The 21619-nt window shown below is 39.9% G+C and overlaps 1 protein-coding gene across 2 annotated transcripts in view; it reads right to left on the bottom strand.

Annotated features, from left to right (window-relative positions):
- Positions 1–21388, bottom strand: part of slc9a1a (solute carrier family 9 member A1a) — a 28976-nt gene extending 7588 nt beyond the window's left edge. The window contains exons 1-5 of one of the 2 annotated variants that reach the window (XM_088410559.1): positions 20333–21388; positions 6363–6835; positions 4980–5230; positions 1842–2059; positions 303–505 (exon numbers count right to left, since the gene is read on the bottom strand). In XM_088410559.1, coding sequence (XP_088266685.1) covers positions 303–505; positions 1842–2059; positions 4980–5230; positions 6363–6835; positions 20333–20624 — 1437 coding nt within the window. In that variant the 5' untranslated portion in view covers positions 20625–21388. The remainder of the gene's footprint in view (positions 1–302; positions 506–1841; positions 2060–4979; positions 5231–6362; positions 6836–20332) is intronic. The other variant, XM_088410560.1, reaches the window with a different exon arrangement.
- Positions 21389–21619: the final 231 nt, after the last annotated feature.

Raw genomic sequence — 21619 nt, 5'->3', positions numbered from 1 at the left:
GTGAGCTGATTAAACTGACTGTCAGGTTAAGTAGAAGAGCCTGGAGTGGATAATAACGTCCATTAACAGTGGCTCCTGAAACGGAAGTTGCACTCACATGGCGAGGATATTAAATGTCTGCATTGTTTTCCGCAATAACAAGTGAGAGATGGGCCTTACTTAAGTTAGCCAACAAATGTTAAAGGAATCAAGTTTCAAGTGACCTCCAGTGTAATTTGCTCATATGTTTGCATTTAAGTCTATCGTTTTATAATCTAATTCCGATATTTATGTGAGGATTATTAGCGCATCTTCATGTCTACCTGCACAAAGACGGTGAAAAAGATGACGATGATGATGGCGGTGAGGAACATGTTCCTCAAAGGGAATTGGTTCTTGTCGAGTAGGAAGCCCAAGGAGAAGGCAATGGCTCCGCGGAGGCCGCCGTACGCCACGATGAACTGGTCCTTGGTGGTCAGTTTGACGATGCGGAACTTGTTGATGACGTACGTCAGCCCCACCACGCCTGCCAAAAAACATACATGAGAATTAGGGATACAGATGATTGCTATTGGGCCGATTTGTTGATACTCGCAAAGGCAGTCATCACTAGTACCATACATTTTTTTTTAATCTGTTTTATGAACTAGAAATTACAAATTAGAAGAAAAGAAAATAGCGATTAATTTCATGAGAAAGGAGGATGCTATTTCTGAATAAATAGAGCTTTCTTCAAAATGATCTGTCATTGTTTTATTGTTGAGAAATTGTGTGTATCAAAAGCACTTACGGTATCGGTCCTTGGTATCAGAGACCATATCGATGTGAAAAAGCGTATATATCATTTCTTGCGTATATTTCAAATGTTGCAAGTGACAAATCCACTCAACCAAAACGTTGTTCAAGAGAAGATTGACTTCAGCGATAAAATAGATATGAATTATGACACTGCAGCCGCAGGATCCAGTGCAGCTAAGATGACTTTAGCCTGTTTGTCTTTTACTTCTAACCACATTCCTTAAATTTTATGATTCAGCAGTGAAAAATCTAAACACGGGCAAGCAGAAGGCTCCAGTGGGCTAGGTAATGTATGTAATGTAGTGTGTTATGCTGGTATAGTCAGGAGAGGGTATCTCATTCCAATCCATGATATGGCAGTAACGAATATTAAAAAGTGGATGCTGTTTTTTCAGTTTCTCATCTAACCAATCATTGCATTTCTAGACAATTCATGTGGACTGTTTGTGCTTATTTGAAGGAACAAAAAATAAAGACTTAAAAAATGTAGGGCGGTCCAGATTGATAAGCAGTACAATACTACACAATAATGTTTTTAATGTGCTTTCACAGCCTGCAACTTTACCACCCTAACAAACTAGTGACTCGGCAAAAACGACTGAGCCATTCTATTCCAAGTCAGGAAACATACGACGGCGTGATGCAACACGCCTAATCACACTTCCATGTTCCGCCAGCAGAATCCTCCGCCAGGAAGCGCGACAGCCCAGAGTCGCAGAGGAAATACTCAGCAATGCTTCCAGTCGCACCCGCAGCGTCGCGTAATGAGGCATTTTAGCATCTCGTTAGAATACAGTCTCACGCATATTTATCTCTCTTGTGCAAGGATACAAACAGCAAGAAATGGAAGACTCCCTTGGTATACTTCTAATAGCTTTAAAGACGACATTTTTCACAATTTGAAACCTCGCCTAGGTATCTTTTTGTTTTGCTGATTTAGACCATTTTAAGTTGACAAAGATTTATTTGGTTGTTTATTTTGAACATCATACTCCAACAGTTGTAACCAAGCTATGGAGAAGGAGGTCAACTCTCCACGATATATCGATGAAATCTCAACTTACCTATGACCCGCGCCACCAGGCACAGGATGACGGTGACGGTGACAAAGGTCCAGTTCCAGTTATGCTGCCCGTCCACGGTGGCGACGCCGAGGAAGATGAAGATTAGCGTCTCGCTCACGCTGCTCCACATCTTCAGGAAGTACTTGATGGTGGTGTGCGACTTATGGGAGATGTTGGCCTCCACGTACGGCCGCATCACCGCCCCGCACGCTATTAACCTGGAAGCAGGACAGTCGATAAAAATGTGCATGTATTGACAAATTATGACTGTAAACAGCAAAGAAAATCACTGCAAGCTAACATTAGCATGTGAGTTTATCGGTTATCATTTCCAGAAAATACTTATTGAGACTGAGAGTAACAATAAAATGGGGTTTGCGGAATTAGATAACAGGGGTAGAGTATAAGACTCAGCTAAGGTTAGCATGAGTAGCTAACGGTATTAAAATGTCATAGATACGATAAGTGGACAAAACGCTACTATAGCACTGCAATCTGGGACAATGGCACTGCTAAGCTAGCTTTAGCGTGTATGTTTATCTTTGTCATTTCTCCATTGGTCTTCTGAAATGTAATAATGTAATTAACCGGGTTATGATGAACCTCTTTATCCAAAATGTAATTACTTGAGATTGAGGGTAGCAAGAAGTGCTGCAAAATGGAGACTAAGGAAATATAAGGTTGGCATATCTGAGAATTGCTAATATTCACTGTGATGTATTAAAATGCATTTTGGTGCTTTTGAGAGCAAATGACTAGGAAACCAAGCAGAAAAAAAGGGAGTCTTCTTTAGGATGTATTGTATTCATCCCCATTATGACTCTTAAGTTATACAGTATTTTTTTCCTTATTTAAACATTTCTTGAACTGTAGATTACTAGTCATTGACAATTTGAAAGAATATTGACGAAATTATTGGTAAAAATTGTAATGAAAACAGGATGTTGTGTCATTTAGAGTCTTCATAGTAGACATCCTTTGCCCAGATAAACTTATCAGTCAGCATTATGATGTGAATGACGCTTTATGAACTGGAATGACTTTGGATTTACAATTGTATATTCTAAAGCATTAGTAGCTTCAATTTCTTGATGTTTGAGACCATTTCAACTGGAAGGGGTTTCAAAGCTTTGGCGCAGTAAATTTCTCTTCTAATTGACATATAAAGAAGCGGAACAACCACTTTTGCTATAATAAATACGTGTTGTGGCATCAGCCGCTAAACGAGAGCTCCGGTTACCCATCTCGCGTTCCACGACTCGCTATTTCCCAAACTCGTTCCCATCTACTCCTGCTTGCCACGTCACTGTTTTAAGATGATCGTTGTGCTATGTCAAAAGCAAGGCGCCAAAAATAAAATCAAATCCATCCAAAGGTCCTCAGATAAGCCTTTGCAGCTGCTCGCCATCTTCCGAGCGAGGGTAAAGGAAGCAGGGGATTTACTTTGATAACATGCACCTTTTGAAAAGAGATAAAAACACTTTGACAAATCCAGGTGCTGCCAAGAGGAAGAGAGGATAAGAACGCCCTTGGAGCTGAGCATCAGGCATCGGCCGTGACACCCCGGGGAGACTGTATATCATAGCTACGCCTGTCTGGCTTCTCATTAAATCTTGCCGTCTAAAAAGTATCTTCTTATGTTGCGGGTAAGTGAGACCTTTTTTAAATGTAGATCATTAAAAAACACACGTGTTTCTATTGATAAGCTCTTATTTTGACGTTTGTACAAACAAAACATTTGAATAACCCAACCAGTCTTGATTTGTGTTCCTTGAGCTAGACGAGTCAAAATTATTATCGATTTTAAATCTGCGGCTCAATTTGACCTTAACAAAAGATGCGTTCTGTCAACGCTCTAACCACTTTATAACCACTCAACGAATCCTCGTTGAACCATGCAGAGAAAAGCCGCATAGAACAGACTGATTTTTATCGACTATGACTGGTTAGACTCAGGGATGATGATAAAATAATTGCTAACTGCATTTATTTTATATTCCATTATCCAGTCAAATTGTCCCATGGTTTAAACAGGTGATGGGAGCAAATGAATGCAGTTAAGTATGTGTGATTTTATTAGAGTTTCTGCAAGTATCAACAGATCTAACAAATCAAAAACAATAATAAATCATAAAATTGTGGTCAAGGGCGTTTTTATGGAGAGGAGCTTACGCACTTGACCAAAGCTTACCTAATAGAAGTCAATTGAGCACTGTAGTGATAACTATGACCGTTGGGTGGCAGTGTTTCCACACTTACAATACAGCTGTTTCCTACATGCAAGTGTAACTGAAGAATTGAAGTCAATATTTCAATGGCAGAACCTATATACACATATAGATATCACACAATATTCTGTTGACCTTAAAAGGTGAGTGAAAACGCTTGGTATACTGTCCCTCTAGAGGTTTCCTTTTCCGATAAAGCTTGGCACTGAAAGAGTTAATACTGTGATGGCAACCGTCCATTTTTCTTTTTAAACTAAGAGCAAATATTATATTTGGAAGTAAAGCAAATTATTGCTAAATTGTATTACAGTAACTTTATTGCAAAACATTGTATGCCATTTCAAGTTCTTAATATGGGTGTGCGTTGTCATCAGTGACGGGCCGGAAATACTGCATGTCACATGATCTATCTTCTTGAATTGACGAATAAAATATGTCTAAAGATAACCCTAGAAACACAGTTTCAAAGTTTAAAAGATAAGGCACGGATGGTCTTTTTTTCCCCCCTATCTAAGAATGCTTTGCACTGGTTCAGGTCCCTGAGAAATTAATTTAACAAGAGGGTTAAATACACAGTAGTAGTATTCCAAGAATGCTATGGAAGGCCTACAAATCAAATGCCAGTCACGCCACAATGATCTAATAAGCTGAGCAAAAGTATATAAAAAAAAAAAAAAAATCCTGGCATCGGTAAGGTCACATTGGACACATGACATAAGCCTCGCCGAGGGACTGATCAGATCCATGTGCGGTGTGACACAATGAGGGACGTCCTGAAACAGCTGGACTATTTCACAGACATACTGAAAGAGAACACACTTGGGGCAACGAGTATGTGCTCAGACCTCCGGAAGTAATCTAATGACGCAAACATTAAAAGGGACATAGTTGAAACGAACGCAAAACTTACGCCATGATGCCAGACAGGTGGAACATCTCGGCCGACAGGTAGGCCATATAGCTGTACACGAAGACAAAGAGCGGCTCGATGACGCGCGTGTGAGAGGTGAAGCGTGAAGTCAAGGCTGCCAGGAAGCCATAGATGGCGCCGACCAGGACGCCGCCCAACGCCACCACGAAGAAGGAGATGACGCCCAGCACGCCGTCCATCACTGTCACCGTGCCCACCTCTGAGTACTCTTCGAAAAGATGGTACAGCACCTATAAAATCAGAAAAAAATGTAAATTACGTATCCATTTGTGGCAACACTAATTCTACGTTGGAACATCGGAGATTGAGTTTTTCAATAGTTAGCTAGCAAAAACTATCTTGTTATAGATAGTTAAATATTTGAAATTGAAATGAAAATCTGTCAGTCATTTCTCATCTTTTTCTTGAGGGTAATGTTCAATTAGTTGGAAGTTATATTTACTGTAAGTATTTGTGAATCCTTGCTTGGAGTATATTTAGGGTTTAGATCACAAATATGGTTAAGAATTGTTGTAAAACATGTACTGTATATTAGCGCTGGGAAATACATCAAAGTGTGAAATTGAAGTTTTACGCAAGAGGCAGAAAGCACAGTGGTTTACAAGATGTGTTACTAACGACTTCATTGTTGCATTTAAATAAGTTATGCACACACACTTTGGTTTTTGAACTTGCTATGAATGCTAAGTTTACATCAAAATCATTTTAAAATCAACATAAATTATTGCAGTCTGAACATTTCACATCAGATTTATTTATGATTGCTGGATTTGTTTCTTTTATTAAAATGGGCTAAATTTGTAATCGTTCAGTGACCAAATGTGAAAAAAAGCCATCTTTTGTTTTTCTTTGAAATTGGAATTACAATCTGTAAATCATTTCTTTTTTTTTTTTCAAGGGTAATGCTGTAAAATTAGGTGGAATCGTAGCTTGAAGTATATTTAGGGTATATATTACAAATATGGTTAAGTAGTGTTGTAAAATGTGGACTGTATATTTGCACCAGGGAATAAATCAAAGTGTGAAATTGAGGTTTTACACAAGTGGCAGAATGCAGAGTGGTTTAGAAGATGTGTTTACAAGAGTTAGTAACTACTTAACTGTGCAAACACTAAAATCGGATACATTTGTAATCCTCCATTGGAAAAAAAAAGCCATCTTAATTTTGCGGCAAAACTGTGAGCTGGCACTTGCTTCCAAAAATAGATTTTCCGCCTTTGTGAAAGCTTATGGCGATTTCTTCCCATTTTCACACGCGACAGCCTGCGCATTGTGCGAGTTTGAATGGAGTTCCGCCAAATCGCTCAATGCGAATCGACCCTTACTAATATAAATCGGGCTTCATCAATTGGAATGACTCACCACAGTGACGGCGTCATTGAGCAGTGACTCGCCAAACACCAGGATGTGCAGCAGCTCATTGATGTGAATCTCCTCAAAGACAGCCAGCACGGCCACGGGGTCCACAGCAGAAATGATGGAGCCGAAGAGCAGGCAGGGCAGGAGCTCCAGCGAGTGCAGGTCTGACGGATTGTTGGGCTGGATCTGGCACACGGCGTACAACAGCCCGCCGATGAAAAAGGCGTTCCACAGCGTGCCCACCACTGCGAACATCAGGATAGTGCCCAGGTTTTCCATGAAGGGGCGGATGGGCAAAAAGTAGCCGGCATCCAGAATGATGGGCGGCAGCAGGCAGAAGAAGAACAAGTTGGAGTCCAGCACAGGTGGCACCTTCTGGCCGGCCAGTTTGATAAGGCCGCCCACCAAAAGGCCCACCAAAATCAAGAGGCAGCTTTCGGGTACGATCCCGGGCAGACGAGGGATGAGGTGAAACCCTGAGAAGATTGGACAAAAATAAATATATACGGTAAATGTATTTTTTATTTGTACAGCGGGAATAGGTGAGCACTGATTTCAATATCGGTATCAGCCCGACACCTGGGTGCTCTCTGGAGCAGGTTAACAATTATGAAGTAGGAATTACAAATTAGGATGGAAAATTGAAACTAATTGCAACATTATTTATTTACAATTCTGTCATACTTTTGTCCGTAAAATCGGCGAAAATGATCATCATTGTTTTCCCAAATAAAAGCAGACGTTTGCAAATGCTTCATTTTTTAATCAACACAATGATAAATCACGAAGAACTATTCCATGAATTGTCAACAGCATAAAATTCTTAGGATATGTACAATTTTGAGACCAAAAGATGACTGGATGTCAAAAAGCCTTATCGATTAATTACATTAATAATTGTCGATTAACCGTTGCACTTTTAACGTAGACCGATTTGACTTGGCTTTTTTTATGCCGCGTGCAATGGAAAACAAACATTATTTGCAAGCATCTCGCAACTTTCTGGTGATTACTTTCTCAAAAAAATTTCTCAGTCAAATTTGTCTCTCAAGGATCTCTTCAAACTGTCACGGGATAAATGGCTGCTTAAAACCAAAATGTTTTGCTTTATCACATGGATTCGAAGCAACAAATGTCAAGTCATTGCTTGCAGAAGAGGTAAACATTTTGTTCTCGCCGACTCAAAGCTTTACAACGTGCCTAGCTCATCAAGCTGAAAGTTGTCAAGAGGAGATGAAGCGTGTGACACATCGTGACACAATCACTTGGTGAAAAGTGACACCGAAAAAACAAAACAAAAAAACGTTTGTCACAAACCTGACAAAGCGGTGCGACAACTAGATGACATAGATTTCTAAAGCAAAGTGAAGGTCAATGGAAATACCTAAATGCAAATTTCCCATTCATTTCAGACACATCCAATTTTGACTGAGTTCCGAGTAAACAACCTTTTATCTGGTGGCTGTCAGGCTCATATTTCACATCACATATGGCATAGCCGACGCTATTGCTAATCCTTTTATAATTAATGACATTTCAGGTTTCACATTATATTTTGAGGGAGGAGGGGGATTAACGTCATAGCTTAGCGCAAACTACGAAAAAAAAACAGCCGTTAATAACACTAGTGAAATTGAAGCTTGTATTTGCATTGTTTTGATAGCTGGTCGCTCCTGTTTCATCTTTAGCTAGCTGCAGTTTTTCTTACTTGACGATTGCGTTGGTTGTGTCGTATTGTGACTTCCGGCCCGATTCCTGCTGAGCTTGTCTCGCCACTTTGTACACTTTTAGACTTGCCCTCCATTTGTTCGACCAATTTTTCCAATTTACGATTGGAAATCATTATCATCAAACTAAGTATAGAAACCACGTATGTTATACACCAGCCGTTTAATTTTCACGTATTGGGTAGTGGGTATAATCTTTTTTGAGAATTAAATTTGAATACAGACTTGATGAGGTCATATTATTCATAAGAAGAACTATATTCAGCAACAGAAGTACAGGAAAATATGATTTATTATATAGGAGAGCAGGAGCGGAGTCAGCAACGGACTCGCTAAATGAATGCTAATTGGTGACGCTGGTAAGACAGAGGGCGGAGTACTGTGTATTTACTTGTACTTAAACTTGATTATACTACTAGACTGGTTCCTATCTACAAATAGATCGTTTATTGTTGTGTTCTACAGTACAAATTCACTATTCGTGGTTAGCCTAAGTAGCGTAGCAAGCTAAAAAGTAGCATTTGCGCTCTTGAAAAATAAATTGTTGGCTTGCACCTTTAACTCTCTTTGTATTTCAAAGTTTGTGTTGCGAGGGATGGAAATTTGCTTGATATAGAAGTTACTCTGCTATATGTTACGCAATCACATCACACAACGAGGCAACGGGATAACTTGAGCCACTGCAAGAGGAGGAAGGACTTCAAAGAGACGGCGACGTCAGTCCCATAGTGAGAAGTCTTTCCTCAGTTATATTTACTGTACATAAAAGTGCAACACAGTGCCAGATGGCATGAAGCGTAACTCATCCCCGACACACAGAAACATGAGCCAGGTAAGGATACATGCTCGCACGAAAGCTCAGCAAGCATGGTAGTGGCTCATAAATATTGATATTAAAAATGACTGAAAGCTGTAATACGCATGCCAGACCAATAGTTCGAGGTGTCACGCTCTCAAAACCTCAATACGTGACTCTGGTTTTAAAATGAGATGGGAGAATGAATCTCTTTGACTCTTCTGAATTCTTCTTTCGATGCGGTCATCACAACGTGGAAGTTTCCTTATTTTTGTCAGCTTGACAGCTGCAAAAAATTCACAGCAAGTCTGCATCAATATTTCCCATTCCCGTTATTATTTATCATAAGTTAATCATCTTGAATTACACAATTAACTCCCATTAGCAAAGTAAACATTACACATTTACACCCTGCCATTTCAAAATTCGAAACTTTTTGCTCATTCGGTTCACCTTGGGAAGGATTTTCAATGTTCCACAAATGCCCACTTGGAAAAATACGGACTTTTTTCTTTTTGAATTACAATTTCCTTTTCTCACTCCTTTAAAATTTCTAACTTATTCACTTTCACTAGAATAACATTTCCACTTTGTGGAAATACAATGTTTATGCTTCTATAATATTTATTCTATTTACTGTACATATACAGTATGTTTATATGCACCAATTGGAACAATTGTTCCAATTTCATTGTTATACTAGCTATACAATGACAACAAAGGTTTTCTATTCTATTCTATTATTTGTGCTCAAAACAAATAATTCCAACTTCAACCTATTCTGGCTCATTACATTTCATTTCATGTATTTCAATATTATTCTATATCTTTTAATGTTATTTCAAATCCAGTCACAATTTGTAATACATAAATTCTACAGAAATTGCATTCTCTAGTGTATATTAAGGTCTTAAATACACAATGAAAACAAACAGACAAAACAAAAAACAAGTTCATAACATTCACAAAGGAAACATGAAACAATTACAAACTCACAGGCATGACCAACAAAATAATAATAAAACTAAGAAATCAGGACAAACCATCACACGACGTAAATATGCGATATTTAGAAAGTTAACACCAAGGCCGCTTAAATGGTCACTAGTAGCAAAGAAGAGTCCTTGAATTACAAATCCAGGATTTTCCTTCACTCCTGCATATTTTCTCAATGACTACATCATGACAAAATCATGCAAATGCCTTGCTGAGTGTCTTAAGAACGCATTCAAAGTGGTGGTGAGCCATCTTAAGATTGTTCAGGCCTTGGCTTGAGCCATTCTAGTTTTAGACAAGGAGCATCAATGGCCGCATTACAAGCGCACTTAGAAGTACAGCGTGCTCAAGCGAGGCATGAGAACTAGTTTTATGGGAACGTAAGACGTCCGAGGTCGAGGGAGGGAGCCGTTTATATTCACATCTCATAGACAACGCCATTACTGTTCCACTGTACCAGCCCAACAATTCAATGTCTGTTGGGGAAACGCACAACTGGAATTTCCGACACGGACGCGCCATTGGTCGAGGATTGTCTTTTCCTAGAACTTACACGGCGAGTACGCCAACTCAGCGGAGCTGCGCTGAAAGACAGTCTTTGATAAGAGAAACCATATGTGTTTTCATATGAAATCTGATGTGCGGGATGGGAATTACACAACTAATCCCTAAAGCTATCATAAGCATGCTTGTCTATTCTTAAGGTACTTTAGTGTTGAACTGTACCGAGGGCTAAACAGCTACATATAGGTAGCTAAATGTCAGCATCTATCAGCAACTGGCCCATTACGATCAAGGTAACTGGTCGGCATGGCAACCAGCTAAGCCGTTTCGGCACTTGGTCCACTTGGTCCGGGTACCGAGCTGCAAAGATAAACTAAATCCATCAGAGGAAGAGCAATTGAGCGTGGTGTGAACCACTTGGTCGCCTCATAACTCTTGAGGAACTGTTATCATGTGAGCTCGGATTTCCTTTCAGAGTAAACAGCATCGTGCTGGCAGTAAATAAACGGTGTTCCTAGGGCAGGATGTCACAGGAGAAGGTCCGCATGAACAAATACGTACATGCAATGTTATGAATCGCAGCATGTTGTCAAATTGGGTTCAAAGGCTCGACTAAGACCGCATGGTTCAAGTAACATATCAAAATATTTTGTTCCTAAGTGGCACAGTTGGCAATATTTACCAACACAGTACACTATAAATCAACGGTTGTCAAATGAAGGTACAGTTACTCGTGGGGGGTACGTTATGGAAATTTAGGGGCTACGTGAGATTTCCAAAAGGTTTCTGCAGGTACCAGCAAATCTGTAAGTCTGCCTTTTAATGGCGTGAGAGGAAACATACATTTGTCTTTTCAAATTAAAAGCAAATTCCTTGGAACATTAAGCAAATAGTTGCCAAAATCGGGTTAAAGAGGCTTGTGTTTTAAATGAATAAAAAATGCCGTATGCCTTTATTTTCTTAATCATCATACAGATGTGCATTGTCAATAGTAGCAATGCAATTTTCTACCGGACGAGCCAGAAATAAAACAGATGAGTTTAGCGTGATCTATCTTCTGGAGTTGTGAAATAAATACATCTACGTGCTACAATCGTAGTTCCAAAGTTGTTTGTTTTGTTTTTCCCCAAATTTCCTGTGGTGATTACGGGTAACTAAGCTGAAAAAATGTATAAGGGGGTACGTCATTGATTTTTTTTTTTCCCAGGTGTACGGGTAAAGCAGGGTCTTAAAATGACTAGCACTGAATGACTTGAAGTAAATATCGTCATATTCCGTTGGTATCACTATATGCTTTGGCTATCAGTCAGTATTGATAGCCGGTGCATCTTTATCGATACATGATAACATGATAACATACTGTACTTTTGTACTATTGTATATCCTGCAATAATAATAATACTTTAGTCGTACACTTATGGGATGAATAACTTTAGATTGTTTGAAATTGATGCTAAAATGAGGACAAAAATGAGGACAAGAAGCACCATTGTGGCGTTGTAAGGTCGATGCAGCGATTCAACTTCTAATCCGTAGTACATGTGATATTTTGCACTATGTAAAACCTATAATGGAATTGTTAAAAAAAGAAAAATCAACTAGTAAACGGTTTGGTCATTTGAAAATACTGCAAATTAAAACCAGATATGGGAACTAAATGAAAACTGGAATCCTGCTTTGTAAAATATACCAACCAGTCTTCATCTTGAAGCATTGCTCGATAGTCCCGTCTTCGTAGCATTTAAATAACCGAGACTTGCTTGTTTAGCTGGTTGCGCGTGAAAAAAGGTACTATGTAATCTATAAAGGAAAACAAAACAGAGCAAATTTGGCCTTGGGGGAAATTTGCACTCTAAGTTTGTGAGCCAAGAAAAAAAAAAAGCTCAGGAATGTTGTGACGACACAACTAGTGACAGCAAGGGTCAGCGATACACAGGAGAATTCTACAGACACAATAAAGAGTTTTGACAGTGACCAAAGGTGAACGTCTCAATACAAAGTATTCAATACACGAGTGAGAGGAGAGACAATTACATTTTTTAGAAAAGTAGCACAACACACCTGGCAGGACAATGTGAACTACTCTCAGGATTGAGGAAATCCATGCGAAGAAAAAAAAGTGGGCGGGGCCTCGCTTAAATTTTAGCTACTTCTAGACACGTTACATACTTTGCGGTAGAAAAAAAAATATTTTTCTCCAATCATACAACCAAACATTTTATTCGTCAAGACGTCGACGCGTTCTATTGTTGCTGACATTGATTTTTGGAAGAAGAAGACAAGAAGGATGGCAGTGCTCTATGGGAAGGTGTTCCTCTGAGTGACATAAAGCGTAATGGACTGGTGCCAAGTTATTTTGGCAAGGCCGACGTCAAAGCCCTGACTCATGATGCAAAAAATAGGCCTCAACGGAGAGGGATTGAAGGCTTGCTGCATCGATCGAAATAAAGGTGGCGGGCATGCGCATTTGGAAAGTCGCTATGTGAATGTGACAGCAATTACACTCCACTGAACGAGCGCAAGTATTTTGAGTCATGCATTTCTCAAAGTAATTATGTGGATTTACGACCTTAGTCAAAACGTAGTCCACGTGCAAAAACTCAAGATTTCAATACCAGTATACGCAAAAAGACCTTGACAAACCTTCAAATGAACATGTATCAAGATTATAGTGTCTTTATGTTAGGATTTAAACTTCTCTGGGTGTTTACACTTTTATTTCAGAATTTGAACTATTCTGACTTTAAAGTCAATATTCTGACTTGATTCTTAGAATTCTCACTTTCAGAATTCTCGCTCTTAGTTCATAATTCTGACTTCAAAATGAAAATTCAAGAATAAGGTCAGAATTCTGAGATAAAAGTGAAAATTCTACCAGTCGTTTTTCTTTTTCACTGGTCCTAATCCTTTTTCTTACTCATCAACCTCAACAAGTGGGACTAAAATAATATACAGCATCGATTTAAGCGTTGACACTTGTTATCAAAAGGTATTTTTTCTTGTATTTTGTGTTTTTGCATACTTTGGATGACTAGTTTAGCTAGTTTAGCTAAGTTGCCCGAGCAGAAGCTACATACCAATACTGATAACAAAATGTTTACATAATACTTCACTAAAGCGCGCAATGAAGTTCATAATGCCAAACAATTAAATGATTCACAATGGAGTCCTTGAGGACAAAACAAACAAAGTAGTCCCCAATGGATGAAGACATTTATTAACGACACTGCTTCCAGCAGTAGCACTATCAGTGCTGAAATGGGGAATTAAACATCAATAACCCATTTTAATTTGTGGCTGCGTGACTTGAACAGGAAAAAAAAAAAAAAAAAAGCTTCGGGAACTTTTGTAAATTCCCCTAGGAGTTCAAGTCTGAGGAATCGAAGAAGCCGGGGACACATTGTTGCATCTTTCTGCATGACTCCAATGTTGGCCTTAATAAGAGCACACACTACAGGAGATTAGACATGAAAGGGGGGCACTTGCAATGCACCACAGCACAAAAAAAGTCTCAAGTGGATTTTGGCAGACTAAGTGGTCCCATTCCCCGACTTCCATCATCATTTCTGGCCGCTTCCGAATAGCAGACTACGTCTTTGGCCCTTTCTCCCTCCCGGGAGCCAAGGTTGTTACAATCAAGGACAGGGAAACGACTCATTCATTCAGCATTGCGTTGCATAGAAGGTCAGGAGCCATGTCCAGTTGCCAGGTGACTAATTGCACACTACAAGCAGCTAGTAGGCTCAACAAACACAGACTCTTTGATGGCACAAACAATGAACACATTTCCTGGACTTAAGGTCCGGAGAATTGCTTTGAGCATGACAAGACCACGTTTCAAAGAGTACTTCTGAAAATGAAAGACCACGTGTCAGAGTAACCCTGAACATGACCGACCGTGCCTATAAGTAGCACTGAATGTCAGAGAGGCTCCGAATATGATCGACCAAAGACAAGAGTGTCAAAATGTAGCTCTGAACACGATCGACCGTGTGTCAAAGAGTATATCTGAACTCGATCATTCGAGAGTCAGAGTAGTTCCGAGCATGCCTGTGTACTAAAGATTAGCAGTCAGATCAAGCAGTCCCGCTGAATGTCAACGAGAAGCTCTGACAACCGCACATCGTGTCAAAATGTACTGTAGCTCCGAACATAATCGACCGCATGTCAAATGATATTTCTGATTAGCAATCGTGGGTCAAAGGGGAGCCGTGAATCGGACTGACTGTGTGTCAAAGAGTAGCTCTAAACATAAATATGTGTAGCGCTGAACAAAACCAAACGTCTGAAAATGACCAACCACGTGTTTGAAGAGTAGTTCCGAAAAAGACCGACCTTGTTTCAACTAGTCACTGATCTTGAAGGGGTATGATAAAAAGTAGATCTGGAAACGATTGTGTCAAAGTTAACTTATTTCAAAGGCTGATGTGTGCATTGATTGGGACCGAGTTGCAAAATACCAGCCGTAGTTTTCCGTATTCTGAGACAGTCAACATAAAATTGATTTTGACACACGTAGTTGTCGACGCCAACGCAGGAAAAATAACATTTTATGTCGTATTTGTGGTCTTTAGCTGTCAACTGCACTGAATGGCAGCTCATATTTGAAGGAATGATCTCTGATACAAGAATAAACACTTGGAATAAAACTGCGGCTATGGACTATTGGTATGAGCACTTTGAGCAACATTCTAAATATATATATATGCTTCAGATGAATCTCAGCTGTAGATAACATCAAGTAAAATTTTCAGGAAGATCAAATCATCTGGAAATGATCCGGACAGCTTGAAGGCGCCTTTGATACGGTGGAGATAAGAGAGCTTGGTTATTCCGTTTACGAAAGTGGCCTGACAAAGATCAAATTTCTTATCTGTCAAATCTAAGTAGCACATCTAAGTTGACTCAGGCATTGCCAAAGGCGGGCTTTCAAATGGTTAACTTGGAATCATAAAACTATACGTTAAAGAGATAAAGCTGCTACAACATACAGTAGATTCTTGATTGGTCATTTAACTTTGGACTCAACCACAACAGTAGTAATCGTTTCACTTAACAACAGCTGAGGGGTCAACATATTCTCACGCTCAATAATATTAGTCTTAAATATGTTTATGTGTGTGTGGGGACGGCGCGGTTTTAGGAGCCTCTTGAAAGATTGGCGTTATTGTAAAACCAAATTAATGACCAATTTCAGGGATTTCACATTTGCCGCATAGAAACATTTTCAAGCAGTTTTCCACTGAGCCATATGAGAATTCTAGACATGTTAAAGTAAAAATCTTAAGAACCTATGCCCGAGAATCCAAAGAAAGTCATCCATTTTTATTTAAAGAGGTCATTTAGGGGTCATTATGGCCATTTCCAGGACTCCTGCAAAGACAAAGCTTTCTTCGGGGTATTATTACCGAATTTTGACAATGTATACTAGATAGGTGAGTTATGAATAATTTGAGTTTCTCTCGTTGCTTGAGAGCAGATGGTGGCAGCAAAGTTTGATGACATGCCATAAAACTACTGGCGCCGGTGCGCGAGGGCCCATTCATCACTGTGAGTTTGGTATTATTCTTTCATTTCTAAACACATTCATTCTTACAAACACAGTGCAGCACATCAAAGGCAAAAGAACAAAGAGGTGTGATTTTTTTTTTTCTGAGGTTGTCCAAACACGTACTTCGATGAAAATATTGGACTTCTTTTGGAAATGCAAAACGATGAATGAAGGATGAGATCATGGGGGGGAGCAAAAATGTCGCCATGATAACAAGCCACTGCATGTTCTTTCACCATTCATCCAATCAATTCACGTAATTCAAATGTTAACATTCACCCAAAATTCATGCCGTGGATGCTAGTATTTTTCTCATTCCAAATAGTCACGATTTTCACAAAATTAAACATTTTTCACTTCAAATGTATCCATTTGTTCCCAATAGGGTTGCATTTTCATCAAAAGGTTTCTTAAGGTTGTTTACCATTTCTTCAAATGTGACGTTTAATGTTACAAATTCAGTTTTGTTTTGTTTTTTTTTTGTATACAAATCATTCAATTTAAATTATCTAAAAGGCCAAAATTACGCTTTGCATTATTGTTGTTGTATTATTCCACATCACTGAAAATCAATTCCATGTTTCAATATTTTTCATCTAGCAATTTTAGGTTTTCACAATATTCACAAAATTACACATTTTTCACTTCAATTTACCATTTCTTCAAATGTGACATTTAACGTTACAAATTCAGTTTTTTTGGGGGGGATACAAATCATTTAATTAAGGTTGGAAAATATCTAAAAGGCCAAAATTGCGCTTTGCAAAAAAATAAATAAATAAATAAAAAATTGAGTATTATTCCACGTCACTGAAAATCAATTCCGTGTTTCAATATTTTTCATCTAGCAATTTTAGCCTTCACGGGCAATTTCTTCAGAAACTGCAAGTGTCTAATTTTGTATGAAATTTTTTTGGACCAGCAATTGTTTATTTGGTTACAAACTCTAATTTTGGCTGCGTAATCGAATCTCGGCATCTTGCGTGATTTCTTGCAGGGATTGGAGTGCAAACCAACCGAGAATCTAGAGAATCAGAATAATGCTGAAAAAATGTACGTTCTTAAGGTTTGAGTTAAATTTAGAACACTGGTGTTAAACACCAGGCCCGGGCGCCAGATCCGGACCACCGCATAACTTCATGCGGCCAATACCCCTTTTAAAAAAAATTTTGCGTCCTCGGATTTGTGCAAATGTGTGCCGATCGTCCCTAAAATATATTTGACCACAGTCGTAACGTTTCAGAAGAACAGCAGCAATGGGTGCATTTTGTATTCTATCAATGAATGTTATCTGTAAACTAGTGGATGTCAAGATAAGGCATCCGACTCGGATTGTTATATGGCCTAGCGATAAGTTGTTACTTATTACATTTGTACGTTTATTTACATCCAAAACCAAATGAAGAAAGAGGCCATTTAGATAATGCGCTGACAGCCATTACTTGGCGGTGCAAAAGTGAACAAGCGCTTGGGTGATTTATCGTCAAAAAGTTCTTTTTCGGCATTTGACATGCCTACCGTTGTAATTTACTGGGAGACTGCAGCAAGCGGAGTTGAGGTTAAGTAAAGGGATTGCGATCCGCTCATGTGCAATGGCGGGTTGCCGGGGAGACAAATAGACCGCGGATGGCACATTCGAGCCGCATAAGATACGAGGGGTCCGTCAGGCGCCGACGCGGGGACCGGGCTGGCCAGTCAAGCAGCCACATTCAATTACCCGCATCCCATTCTCCAGCCTTCCTGGGTTAATTGGAGGCTTAAGGCCAGCAGTCAGTCAGTCAGGCGACAGTCATTCTGGTGTCTCCTCCTGTGTCCACCATCTTGTCTTTCACAATATGTCTCCTCTTTAGTCAGTGTTATCTAACAATAGCATTATGTTCGAGTTTTATCGGAATCAAATACAGGCTACAGCCCCATGCTTTTGTGGAAAATGCTCACTGACATGACTATATCTCTACTAATTCAAATGTTTTGGAGATTTCAAAATAAAAAAAATATATATTACTATTGGAAATAAATATGAGTGTCAACTATATGCATATTCTTGATATTCGGTTGATATCCAGCATGAATAGCACAGGTCCACTATATTCTTTCTATTCCAAAAGCTGAACAGTATGTCAACATGATCTGCAATCACGGGAGACAAACAAAGGACATCAAAGGTGAGCGTTAATATTTAATCCGGGATTAGAGATGAAACGGTTATCCGAAATACGTACTCTATCATAAATCGTGATAACGCAAACGATTAGTGATGTTAATAGCATAAAAGAGAGTAAACGACACTGTCGTCTGCGATCAAATTAGCATTCGCGTCGGCGGCTAACGAATAACTGCATTTTATGTTGATGAATACAAACTAACTAATTGCAGAAAATTTTACCTTTGTTTTTGTCTGTCAATGTATACTATACATGAGCTCTTGAGATGTATTATAAATCTTTTCATTTCAGTATTGCTGTACGTACAGAAAAATGAAGGTCAAACAGTCATTTGAGAATTGTAGACAATAAATAGTGACTTTTTTTTTTTTATCTTCCACTCGACAAATACTCCATCTAATAACCCTTTAAGCACCAAAGTAACCAAAGCACCAAGTAACCTTTACAGCCTATATCGCTAACCAAGCTACAATCTTTTAAAATGGTGATGCAAAATGGAATATTTAAATTAAAAAACTGTCGCCTAAAGGGTTAAAAGAAAGATAAACCAATACTAAAACTACAAAACTAACAAATCTGCTCTAAAATTCATGAAAGCTAACCTATTTTTTAAAAAGTCAAGATTAAGATAAAAGTTAACTTTAATAAACCACACAGCTATATAGAAATTTTGTGGCAAATTCTAGTGGCGATACCATGATTGTATATCGTGATTCGTCAAACTATTGCTGTCCGTTATCCAAGGCTGCATCAGAGCTGCTTAGTCATAGCTGTGGCGAGCCATAAAAACCCACAGAAAATCCTCTCCTCATCACTAGCAATCAGCCGTATAGATTTTAACCCCCTGAGTGAGCAACCGAACTGAGCAAATTCAATGAACCTTAAAACCGTGTGGCCTTTTGGGTCTGTTTATCTGCCCGGTTGAATCTTAGCATCAGTAAACAAAGAGTTGCAAGCTTGTCATTTGTACAATGTCGCATTCAGCAAATCTGAGTTTTATCTGTGCAACTTATCACCGCCATTCTTCTCCTTTTCCGCTATGTGATTGTGATGCAAAAGGCAATCTCGGCCTTATGGTCTTCATGATCGACGCAACTTTTATAGATGAACAAAATGGCTTTACTTTTTCTTTGGCTTTTCGGTATGGTGTCAAAAAATGCGGGCATCTGTAACAGTACCTGCCTATCCCCAGTTGCCGATCGATTAGCCATAGCGCCTCTAAAGTTTATGAAAGCTTTTTCTGTGCATTATAACCCCTCCCATCTGCGATGAATCAGCCAATCAAATAACTGATCTGACATGCATGTTTTGTGCGTATGCAAGGCAGGCAAGCAATAGAGAAGTCTGAAAAAACATTTTGCTTAAACACAAGACTATCATTTAGAGAATATCCTGTTAAGGTACTGTACAAGTTCTGATGGTGTTCAAATTCTATACGAGCACTTTTGATGAACTACTATGCATTTGCGTCCAAGCGCAATTAATAGTCTACATGTAGTCATACGTTATTGGAATGTGTGAGGAAACGAGAGCACCAGAACAAGCAGTCCACTCAGGACAGTCAAGGCTGAAATTCGAACCCAGAATCGTTGATCCGTGAGGCAGAAATGCCAACACACACTCTTGTAATTTCAAAGGAGAATTTTTGCGCCGAGTCTGCCAAGTAAACAGCAGCATTGCATTTATAAGTTATATTTTACTGTAGAAAATGTGTCTGTGGCTTCAGTAAACGAGACGTTTCACTTCCTGGTTAGAAATAACAGTATTATAAACCTCATATTTAAGAAGAAATTAAATCACCTATGTGCCAAATGTAATTAATATGCACAAATTACACTACGAAAAATTTAAAATATCATGATATAGACCCTGTAACTTGCACAATTTTAACACAACCTCCAAAAGGTTTATGAAAGCAGCTTTTGCAAGCCTGCGTGTCTACAAATACATGTTGTGCATTGAGTATATTCAAGCCGTTATATAACTTCAGGCGATTACTGCAAGAGTTAATTTGGAAAATGATAATAGACGCTGAGGCTTTTCCAAGTTTTCGTCAGCAATGTCAACAAGTCCCAGTGTGATGCAGTGCAGTTTGCACACCGCTGCAACTCAATGAATAACTCATGAGCACATCATCTATGTGTAAAGGTAACTTACTGAATACCTGCAAAGGATGACGTTGTAAAGGTCAGATCACCTATAATAACTAATCCAAACATACAAAAATAACTCACCTAATTTCATCAGGGAAGCCAGCAGAACCCATAATGAGATCTCGAAGGGTGTCTGGATGTGTTTGTACTCGAAGCTTAGCACCGGGAAGGGCTTTTTAGTGAAGTTGTGCCTCTCTTCCGCCACGACGTGAACATCTCCCTCGTCTCGGTGGCCCAATTCCGGGGAGCTGGCGGCTCCGAGGTGCAGCACGGAGCCCTGCAGGAGCACCAGGACTACCAGCACCAGGAGTCCTCGCTCCGGCAAGCTGCTACCGAAACCGCCCGGGTGACGCTCGCTTCTCCTAGGGAACATTTTTTTTTTTTCCACGTGAAGCTTGTTTGAAGTTCAAAGAAGTTTGAGCGTTCGTTTGTTCCAACTTCTCCACATGAAAAAGGATTTTGAAGACTTCGGAAGCAGGGAAGGTTTCTTCGGTTAGCTAGCTGGTGGGGAGCGGTCTTGGCTAGCCAGGTGAGCCGCCAAGGGCCGTGGAAGGGAGGAAGCAGGAAATGTCACGATAATTGACGGAGACTCATAATACAACACACGGAAGAAATGTTACAAAGAAAAACTCGAAGTCTTCCTTTTGCGGGCTTCTGGGCAAGTTTGTCGGCGTGACTTAGCAGCGAATACGGATGTCCTCTCCGGGGAAAGGTGTCATTGTTGATGCTGGAGGCAAGCGACACGCAGCGGCATCCCCCTCCGCGCTTCTCTGTCCCCTTCCCGACAAAGTCGCAGGCGAGGCGGCGTCGTAGCTCCGGTTCTGACCTTGACGTTGAGCCGCGACACAACCGCGCCGCATTTTGCCTCGTCGCCGAGTAAACGCCAACTTTTTCCAAAGGCTTTTTTTTTTCTGCGAGTCGATGTTGGCGCGTGTGCGGCAATTCCGACGTCTCCGCCCCCGCGGAGGAGGAGGACCTTGGCGGGGGTCAGCAGCGATGGTGACCGCCTCGGAGGGGCGGTGTCGCTCGCTTCCTTTACGGCTTCTGCTCGACTGGCGCGGTTGTGTTCCGCCTCGTTCCACCTTGAATTTTTTTTTTCGCGGAGGTTGGCGGGATGCGAAAGGAGACGCGTGGAGGGAATGAAGACGGTAGCCGTGAATCAGCGACCCCTACCGGCATGGAGGTTCCAACACTTGGCCTGTGAAAAAAACGCCGCCTCATGACTCTCATGTGTTGGCTTTAATCAACCGAAAGCATCAAATAATATTCTCTTCCTTCAAATCCGTTTGATGGAGACATAAAAGCGTTCTAAAAACTGTAAAGAGTTCTGAGCAATGTCCTTTTATCAAAATACCCCAAAGATCAATG

Source organism: Hippichthys cyanospilos, chromosome 3 (assembly GCF_059441005.1).
Source record: "Hippichthys cyanospilos isolate Australia breed blue-spotted pipefish chromosome 3, RoL_Hcya_1.0, whole genome shotgun sequence".
Taxonomy (NCBI): domain Eukaryota; kingdom Metazoa; phylum Chordata; class Actinopteri; order Syngnathiformes; family Syngnathidae; genus Hippichthys; species Hippichthys cyanospilos.
This window is presented reverse-complemented; position numbering and strand designations above follow the sequence as displayed.